At 42.9% G+C, this 10,027-nt stretch overlaps 1 protein-coding gene across 2 annotated transcripts in view; it reads left to right on the plus strand.

The window, feature by feature from the left end:
• Nucleotides 1-9,767, plus strand: part of mre11a (MRE11 homolog A, double strand break repair nuclease) — a 34,744-nt gene extending 24,977 nt beyond the window's left edge. For both annotated transcript variants that reach the window (XM_060873197.1, XM_060873204.1), the window contains exons 18-20: nt 8,324-8,391; nt 8,903-8,993; nt 9,112-9,767. In XM_060873197.1, coding sequence (XP_060729180.1) covers nt 8,324-8,391; nt 8,903-8,993; nt 9,112-9,156 — 204 coding nt within the window. In that variant the 3' untranslated portion in view covers nt 9,157-9,767. The remainder of the gene's footprint in view (nt 1-8,323; nt 8,392-8,902; nt 8,994-9,111) is intronic.
• The last annotated feature ends 260 nt before the right edge of the window (nt 9,768-10,027 follow it).

A 10,027-nucleotide genomic window follows, 5' to 3' on the forward strand; every position in this document is an offset into this window, starting at 1 on the left:
TCCTCTCTCCTCCTTTCCCTTCCTCTCTCCTCCTCTTCCCTCTCCTCCTTTTCTCTCCTGTCCTCCTCTCCTCTTTTCTCCTCTCCGCTTCTGTCCTTCTCTCCTATCCTCACCTCTTCTCTCCTCTCTGCTCCTGTCCTCCTCTCCTCTCTCCTTCTTTCCTCTCCTCTCCTCTCCTCTCCTCCCCAGTCCTTGTCTCCTCTCCTCTCTCTTTCTTTCCTCTCCTGTCCTCCTCTCCTCTCTCCTTCTTTCCTCTCCTCTGCTCTCCTCTCCTCCCCAGTCCTCGTCTCCTCTCTCCTCCTTTCCCTTCCTCTCTCCTCCTCTTCTCTCTCCTCCTTTTCTCTCCTGTCCTCCTCTCCTCTTTTCTCCTCTCCACTTCTGTCCTTCTCTCCTATCCTCACCTCTCCTCTCCTCTTCTCTCCTCTCCTCCTCTCCACTCCTCTCTCCAGTATGAAGTGACCTCATCACACGCTCTTGTTCTTTTACGTGCTGAATATGTTTATTTTTGAGAGACAGTGAAGATCAGAGACAGTGAGGAAAACGTTCCAACACAATCAATGAGCAGCTTCTCAGGAGCACTGATCCCTCTGATTATTATTGACCTCATGAGACATTACTTCAGAATCTCTGCACTAAAGCCATCGACTTGTTTTTGTTTTCATCTTGATGAGATTCCAGTGGAGACGAAATGTCACGTCCTGCTAAGCCAAAGTTTATTTCTGTCTGATGCTCCTCTCCACTTACCTTAACTTACTGTTGTACTATTCTTTTTATTTGATTGTTGGTTTGTTTACTCTTTTTTTGCTGTTTGTTCTTTTTTTCATCTTCTAATACAGTAATTGGATAAAATACATATGCTTTTTATTTTGTTTTGTTTTTCTTCATTTCATTTTTTTACTTTTTTTTTGGTAAAATTCTGTTTCTTATTATTTATTTATTTTTTTAAAGTTTTGTTTACTCAAAACAAGTTTGACTAAATAGATGGCTTTGAAAACCGTGCTAGCTGGAGAAAGGGTTTAAATAAATGAACTTGAAATACATTCAGAATGAACTGCATTTTACATTTGATTCATAACATGAGGAGGTAGTAGCGTCCCGGCCGAGTTCCATCTGTTTGACTTAGAACTTTTCGTTTTGTTTACTTTTTTTTTATTTTACTTTTTGCTTGACTTGTTTACTTTGTAAAAGTCTGTATTTGTGTGTCTGTGTGTGTGTACACATGTTGGCAAAATAGAGGTAGGTTTATCCTTTGGTAATTATCCTTTGGTAATTATCTTTTGGCAAGCGATGGTATCATGGCACACACATACACACACACACTTAGCATCACAGTCAGCTTCCCTCATTAAGCTCTGCAGATGGACACACACACAGACCACCTGTTTCCTTTCACCCATCGTCTTTAGCAGCAGGTGTGTAGGGAGAGCTGAAGTGTTAACACAGATGTGCAGGTTTCCTCTCAGTCTCTCACAGCTCACTGTAAGTGTTCACTGATTAATCTGAGCAGCAGAGAGCTGAGGAAATCACTGAGGAACGTGAACTTCACTAATCCGGCCCTCATTAACACCGCTAAGCATTTAGAGAGGATTAACTAAATTACCTCACACACACACACACACACACGCGTAACTCCTACACAGCATTATGTCTTTACCGTAAATGAATGCAAATGTAGTTTATTTGTGATAATAATAAGTCCTGCCTGATTAAGGGAACCGTGAGTGCACGAGAGGGGTGTGTGTGTGTGTGTGTGTGTGTGTGTGTGTGTGTTCTGGTTTTAATCTTTGTTCTGTGTTCTTAGTCACTGATTACACACTGCCGAATCCACGCTGACACACAACTTAATTCTCTTGTGATGAATGGATGGAGGAATGGACAGACAGACAGACAGATGGACAGATGGATTCACACTCATTTGTCAGTGCTTGTGTTTTCAGCAGGAGCTCAGTGAGCTGTAGGAACAGCAGCCGGCTGCTTCTTGTTGACTGTGTAATTGTTCCTGTTGCTTTTAGTTTGTTGTGCAGCTCAGTTCTTTCGCCTGCTAATAGAAGCAGCTCAACATGGTGAAGGTCAGAGTCTTATTGTGCAGATGACGAGAGGAAAACCTCGGGGTCGTGACATCTGAGCAGAGACAAGAGAATATTATTGATTTAAATAATAGCCAACTGATCTCAGTATAGAAAACACACACGTCCCACAGTGTAGCAGTGTAGAATATTAAATAAATTCACCACTCCTCCTGTGCCCCCTCTCTCCCTCACACACACACACACACACACATTGTATCTCTACAAGTTTTACTTTGGAAGTTGAAAGCAGTTTTCTGAGTCATTGGGGGATACACACACACACACACACACACACACAGATAACAGGTGATTGATTATGTGTAGGTGAGCACCTCTGAGAAAATGTGAGTGATTAGGGAAAGAAAAGGAAAACTGATTGCATGCTGAAGAGAGTGAGGGGGGAAAGCACTGGCGGTTGAGACTCTGAGTCGTAAAGTGTACCATTTTTGATCTGTTGTTTGGTGACAGCTGTAAAATGACACATTTCAGCATTTTTAGTAGATTCACTGAAGGGGAAAGGACACGGGGGGTTGAGCAGGTGCTCTTATGCCCCCTTTCCACCAGAAAGAACCAGGTGCTGGTTCAAAGTTGGTTCCACTGGCAAACCTTCTAAGAACCGGTTTGCCTTTCCATCGGTTAGAGAGCCGTCACAGAACCGAGTCTGACATCACTGTATACGTGTCACGTTATACAGCACCGTTAGTGCAGCAGCGGCAAACACAACAACAATGGCAGATGTTGCTTTACTGTTAATGCTCATGGCTTTGTGAACCTACATTAGCATCCAAACGCGGCGAATCCAATGTGTACGTGCAGCTCCATGTAATGTGTAGAAACGGAGGTTGCAATCGAGAATAACAGAAAGTACATAACATTATTTTATCATTAACACATTTATCATTAACAATGCTACAAAGTTAGCATTAGCATGTAACTACCTACTATCATGTGTGCTGATAATTGATCATATTGCGGTAAAGTAAAAGTGTATTAAACATTAGTATACTTAAGGTAACATTATCAAAGGCGCTAACAGTAACCCCACCCACAGCCCCTACTTAAGGTAACATTATCAAAGGCGCTAACAGTAACCCCACCCACAGCCCCTACTTAAGGTACATTATCAAAGGCGCTAACAGTAACCCCGCCCACAGCCCCTACTTAAGGTAACATTATCAAAGGCGCTAACAGTAACCCCACCCACAGCCCCTACTTAAGGTACATTATCAAATGCGCTAACAGTAACCCCACCCACAGCCCCTACTTAAGGTAACATTATCAAAGGCGCTAACAGTAACCCCGCCCACAGCCCCAACTTAAGGTACATTATCAAAGGCGCTAACAGTAACCCCACCCACAGCCCCTACTTAAGGTAACATTATCAAAGGCGCTAACAGTAACCCCGCCCACAGCCCCTACTTAAGGTACATTATCAAAGGCGCTAACAGTAACCCCACCCACAGCCCCAACTTAAGGTATATTATCAAAGGCGCTAACAGTAACCCCACCCACAGCCCCAACTTAAGGTACATTATCAAAGGCGCTAACAGTAACCCCGCCCACAGCCCCTACTTAAGGTACATTATCAAAGGCGCTAACAGTAACCCCGCCCACAGCCCCTACTTAAGGCAACATTATCAAAGGTGCTAACAGTAACCCCACCCACAGCCCCTACTTAAGGCAACATTATCAAAGGCGCTAACAGTAACCCCGCCCACAGCCCCTACTTAAGGCAACATTATCAAAGGCGCTAACAGTAACCCCACCCACAGCCCCTACTTAAGGCAACATTATCAAAGGTGCTAACAGTAACCCCGCCCACAGCCCCAACTTAAGGTATATTATCAAAGGTGCTAACAGTAACCCCGCCCACAGCCCCTACTTAAGGCAACATTATCAAAGGCGCTAACAGTAACCCCGCCCACAGCCCCAACTTAAGGTACATTATCAAAGGTGCTAACAGTAACCCCACCCACAGCTCCAACTTAAGGTATATTATCAAAGGTGCTAACAGTAACCCCACCCACAGCTCCAACTTAAGGTATATTATCAAAGGTGCTAACAGTAACCCCACCCACAGCTCCAACTTAAGGTATATTATCAAAGGTGCTAACAGTAACCCCACCCACAGCTCCAACTTAAGGTATATTATCAAAGGCGCTAACAGTAACCCCACCCACAGCTCCAACTTAAGGAAACATTATCAAAGGCGCTAACAGTAACCCCACCCACAGCTCCAACTTAAGGTATATTATCAAAGGCACTAACAGTAACCCCACCCACAGCTCCAACTTAAGGTAACATTATCAAAGGCGCTAACAGTAACCCCACCCACAGCCCCTACTTAAGGTAACATTATCAAAGGCGCTAACAGTAACCCCACCCACATCCCCTACTTAAGGTAACATTATCAAAGGCGCTAACAGTAACCCCACCCACAGCCCCTACTTAAGGTAACATTATCAAAGGCGCTAACAGTAACCCCACCCACATCCCCTACTTAAGGTAACATTATCAAAGGCGCTAACAGTAACCCCACCCACAGCCCCTACTTAAGGTAACATTATCAAAGGCGCTAACAGTAACCCCACCCACAGCCCCTACTTAAGGTACATTATCAAAGGCGCTAACAGTAACCCCGCCCACAGCCCCTACTTAAGGTACATTATCAAAGGCGCTAACAGTAACCCCGCCCACAGCCCCTACTTAAGGTACATTATCAAAGGCGCTAACAGTAACCCCGCCCACAGCCCCTACTTAAGGTACATTATCAAAGGCGCTAACAGTAACCCCGCCCACAGCCCCTACTTAAGGTACATTATCAAAGGCGCTAACAGTAACCCCGCCCACAGCCCCTACTTAAGGCAACATTATCAAAGGCGCTAACAGTAACCCCACCCACAGCCCCTACTTAAGGTAACATTATCAAAGGCGCTAACAGTAACCCCACCCACAGCCCCTACTTAAGGTAACATTATCAAAGGCGCTAACAGTAACCCCACCCACAGCCCCTACTTAAGGTACATTATCAAAGGCGCTAACAGTAACCCCGCCCACAGCCCCTACTTAAGGTACATTATCAAAGGCGCTAACAGTAACCCCGCCCACAGCCCCTACTTAAGGTACATTATCAAAGGCGCTAACAGTAACCCCGCCCACAGCCCCTACTTAAGGTACATTATCAAAGGCGCTAACAGTAACCCCACCCACAGCCCCTACTTAAGGCAACATTATCAAAGGCGCTAACAGTAACCCCACCCACAGCCCCTACTTAAGGCAACATTATCAAAGGTGCTAACAGTAACCCCGCCCACAGCTCCAACTTAAGGTATATTATCAAAGGTGCTAACAGTAACCCCACCCACAGCTCCAACTTAAGGTATATTATCAAAGGCGCTAACAGTAACCCCGCCCACAGCTCCTGACGCAAGCGGTTCTTTAGTCTAGACCAGGGGTCGGCAACCCGCGGCTTCGGAGCCGCAAGTGACGCTTTCATCCCTCTGCTACGGCTCCCTGTAGATTTGGAAAATAATTAATTCAAAAATTAATTTAAATTTATTTTATTTTAGTCGGATTGTTTTTTAAAAAATGTAATTCTAAATACTAAGATTATGATGCTCTTGTAACATTAAAATAAACCGTGTTTAATTTTCTGTCGTCAATTTGTTGCGAAATCCGACACACAGAAGCAGACACGTTTTTGGTTTCCTGCCGCCAGCAAGTTAAAATTTTGATGTCATGAATACAAAGAGGACTCAATTAGACATTGAACATTTTATTTGAAAGTAACCTTCAACCCAGCGTCTTTTTTGTTAAGGTTAGTTCAAACTGTTCAAAATATTTTTGTTTCCCTGCAGAAATAAAATTTTGTTTACTCTGTAGCAGTTCATTGAGTTCATAAATGCAACACACTGCAGTTTTTACCTTTATACTTTCCATTAAGGTGAAAACGATATATGCAGTGTTATCTTTTTAGATGTCAAAAGGGTTTTGTGGCTCCCTGTGTTTTTTTTTCTGTGGGAAACGGGTCCAAATGGCTCTTTGAGTGTTTAAGGTTGCCGACCCCTGGAATAGACCATCAACGTTTTGGTGCTACTTAAGAACCACTTTTCCTGGTTCAGAGCCGGTGCTTTGGGTGTCGAAAAAGAAAGAAATGATTTTAAATTAGGCTCTGGCTCCGAACCAGCACTCAAACTGCCTCGGTGGAAAAGGGGCATTATTTCTGTTCATGATCACTTTCACACCATACAGATTTTATTAATGTAAACTTTGAACTCTGAGTTCACAAAACCAGAAGGTGGGACTGTTTTCTGTGTTCCTCACACGTTTGTGTGTGTGTGTGTGTGTGTGTGTGTGTGTGATTAGTCATTTCACACATACAAGATTTTAGATTTTGTATCATTTTCATTTCTCTCCATTTTGAACTGTTGGTAATTTTTTTTCTTTTGTTTCTGCTGATTTCTAATGACGGTCTTATTGTTACAAAAGTGAAGGATTTAAATTTAAAAAAAAAAAACAGAGAGAGAGAAAACAGGGTTGAGTTCTGTGTCGGCATGGTAACAGGGATGTGTTGTGGGGAAATGAAGTGCTCAGTTCTGTTTAGAAATGTTCATGTGTCACTTTCCAGGCAGGCTATCGGGACGTCTTTCACTGATTCAGTAAGCAATTCACACTCTTTTCTCTTTCCTCTTTTCTCTTTCCACTCGGATCATGATGAACCTCAACATTTAAAACACAGAACAATGAAATCTAGGTGAGTTTTAAAAGTGTCAGGGAAGATTTCTGAAATTTGACAGAAGTTACTGAGCTCATAGTACGTGTCAGACCCCAGTGCCTTCTGGGTAAATTCTACAATCTACAAACGTTGAGTTAAAACCTCAGGCTTTTAAAAGTGTGCTTAACAAACTTCAATGCGCACGATTTCACAGTTGACCTTCAGATCTCAGCAGGAGGGAGAGATGGAGAGGAACAAGGCTCAAGGATGCGTTACTGTGTTTCAGTGGTTTTCTGAACGGAGACAGAATCATGTGGCTCAGTCAGAGGATTTTGCGTCTCTGGAGTGTTATATGCTCTGACCACTAGGAGGCAGGTCTGAGCTGAAACATTAGCAATCATGTCTCCTATACAGCAATAAAGACACAGTTTGCTGTAGCGTCATGTTAATCAGAGGTGCCACCGACTCTATAGCCCTCAAGTCCTCTTTCTCTTCAGCTTGTCTGTCTGTCTGTATCTCTGTTTGTGTCTCTGTCTGTCTGTCTGTCTGTCTGTATCTCTGTCTGTCTGTGTCCCTGTCTGTATCTTTGTCGGTCGGTCTGTATCTCTGTCTGTATCCCTGTCTGTCTGTATCTTTGTCGGTCTGTCAATTGCTCTGTCTGTATTTCTGTCTGTCTGTCTGTGTCTCTGTCTGTGTCCCTGTCTCTGTCTATCTGTATCTTTGTCGATCAGTCTGTGTATCTCTGTCTGTCTATGTATCTGTCTGTCTGTATCTTTGTCGGTCGGTCTGCATCTCTGTCTGTCTGTCTCTGTCCGTCTGTCTGTGTCTCTGTCTGTATCTCTGTATGTCTGTCTGTATCTCTGTATGTCGGTGGGTATCAGGAGAATGTTTGTGTATTATAATAATAATAAGAAGAATATTCATGTGAGTGAGTCTGAGCACAACGGTCTGTCTGTCTTTATTTTATACATTCCAGGTTATTAATAATTCCATTATTATTAATGGAGCTATGACAGATTTTTAGTCATTCAGTCTCTTAATGCTGTAGTGAAGAGGGTATTGAGATACTTTGATTTAGACATTTCTATCATGTTTAAACGGCCCTATTCATGAGAGGGACAGATAGCGAGAAAGACAGAGAGCCTGATAGACAGACAGAGACACTGAGGCAGACAGACAGTAAAGTTGAAGGTTTTTTTTCTTTTTTTTTTTTTTTTTAAGTTTTAGAAATTAGGAGATGACAAGACAGGAAGACAAGAGAGAGACACATTGAGACAGAGAGAGAGACAGATAGACAGTGATTCAGTGAGACACTGCTTGGCCGCTTTTCTCTTTTCTTACCTTTTTTCCTCTTTTTTTCTCCCTGCAGCTCAAAGGTAGAAGACAGTCAGATAAAGATTCAGATACAGTGAGATGGAGAGACAGTGAAACAGATGGAGTATGAGACAGACAGTGTGTATGATGGAGAAAAGTACAAAGGGTTGTTTACATCAGTTCACATTTCTCTTCCTCACGTTCTTCTCTTCTCTTCTCTCTGCAGGTCACTATAGAGGACAGCGACTCAGAGGACGACCTGTCCTTTGTCAAGACGTCTCGTCCTGCACAGAAGTAAGAGTGTGTGTGCGTGTGTGTGTTGCGTGTGTGTGTGTGTGTGTGTGTGGAGTGAAGTATAATATAAGCACTCTGAGTAAGTGTGTTTGTGAGTGGATTAGAACACACACACACACACACACACACACACACACACTCTTGGCTGGCAGGTTTCAGTTGAACAGAAAATTGAAGTTACAGGCTGTTGCCGTGGATACAGTGATAGTGGAGCAGCCAGAATGAAATCAACATCGTTACAGTTTATTATTAATATACAGAGGTGTTATTACACACTGTAACTCGCTCTAAAACACTCAAACACTCGATCTGTGAAATAAGTCAATAAACAGTTGTTTTTAAATAACTGATGTGTATTGCAAAAACCTTAGAGAACTGATCACATGTTGATACTTTAGTATTGATGCTAATTTTTATTGAGGTCATTATTGTTGTTTTCAAAGTGTAAAAGAAAAAAAATAAACAAATCAGTAAACGTGTTTTTCTTTCTCTTTTTCTCTTCGTGTTCCAGATCTTCCACTTTTTCTTCTTCCAGTAGGCGGGGCTCCCAAAGTCTCAGCCAATCATATAAAGGAGTCTGCTTTGAAGAAGAGGATGATGATGTAAAAACACACACACCCACACACACACACAGTTACTTTGCTAAATCAGTTATTTCTACTGGGGTTGTCTGTATGCTTCTCTTTCTCCCTTTCACTCTCTCTCTCTCTCTCTTCACAGGATGAGTTTGACCCGTTTAAGACAGCAGGTCGTCAGGGTAGATGACCACTGGATAAACCTGACCTCTCTCCCCCAGTGTACTCCATCACCCCTCCATCACTCCCTCATTACTTTTTCCCATTTCTCTACTCCTGCGCTGTCAGTTTTTGTTCTGTTAGAGTTACTGCAGCGCACAGCCGCTTCTGTCCATCTGGAGTCAAGTGTAAAGGCCACATGAAGTTCAGTGCAGTTTGAGTGCAGATCTTACTGTCTTGAGATGTGGTCTATGTTCTAATCATTATCACTTACTGCCTGTCTCTCTCTGTGTCTCTCTGTCTTCATCACTCTCTGTCCCTTCCTGTCTCCATCACTCTGTCTCTCTCTCTCTCTCTCTCTCTCTCTCTCTCTCTCTCTCTCTCTCTCTCTCTCTCTCTCTGTTATCTCTGTTTTTCTCAGAAATCTTCCCCGTAAGTGTGTAGACAGAGCGTCAGTAAGGTTAAACTCCAGGTTGTCTGATGAGTTTAACGTCCTTTTTAATGACTCTTGATGATGTCAGTGGCTGTGATTCTGACTGGCTTTTGTTCAGTCTGTCGACACTTTCTTCCACTACTTTTGCTTTAATCTGATCTCTGTTCATGTGAAAAAAACACATTCTCAGTAAACTTTCTTATATTTTCCTCTTCTGTGTGTGTTTTCTGTAATAAAACACACACAAACACACACACACAATGCTGTTCGCAGTGTTCAGGATAGAGATGTTTACATTGCAACTTCTCTGTAAAATGACAATCTGTGCTTTTTGTGACAGAGAGAGAGAAAGGGAGAGAGACAAAAAGAGAGAGGGAGAGAGACAAAGAGAGAGAGACAAAGAGAACGAGAGAGAGACAAAGAGAGAGAGAGATGGAGAACGAGAAAGAGACAGAGAGAGTTGTGCAAT

The sequence above is a fragment of the Tachysurus vachellii genome, chromosome 1 (genome assembly GCF_030014155.1).
Source record: "Tachysurus vachellii isolate PV-2020 chromosome 1, HZAU_Pvac_v1, whole genome shotgun sequence".
Classification (NCBI taxonomy): Eukaryota; Metazoa; Chordata; class Actinopteri; order Siluriformes; family Bagridae; genus Tachysurus; species Tachysurus vachellii.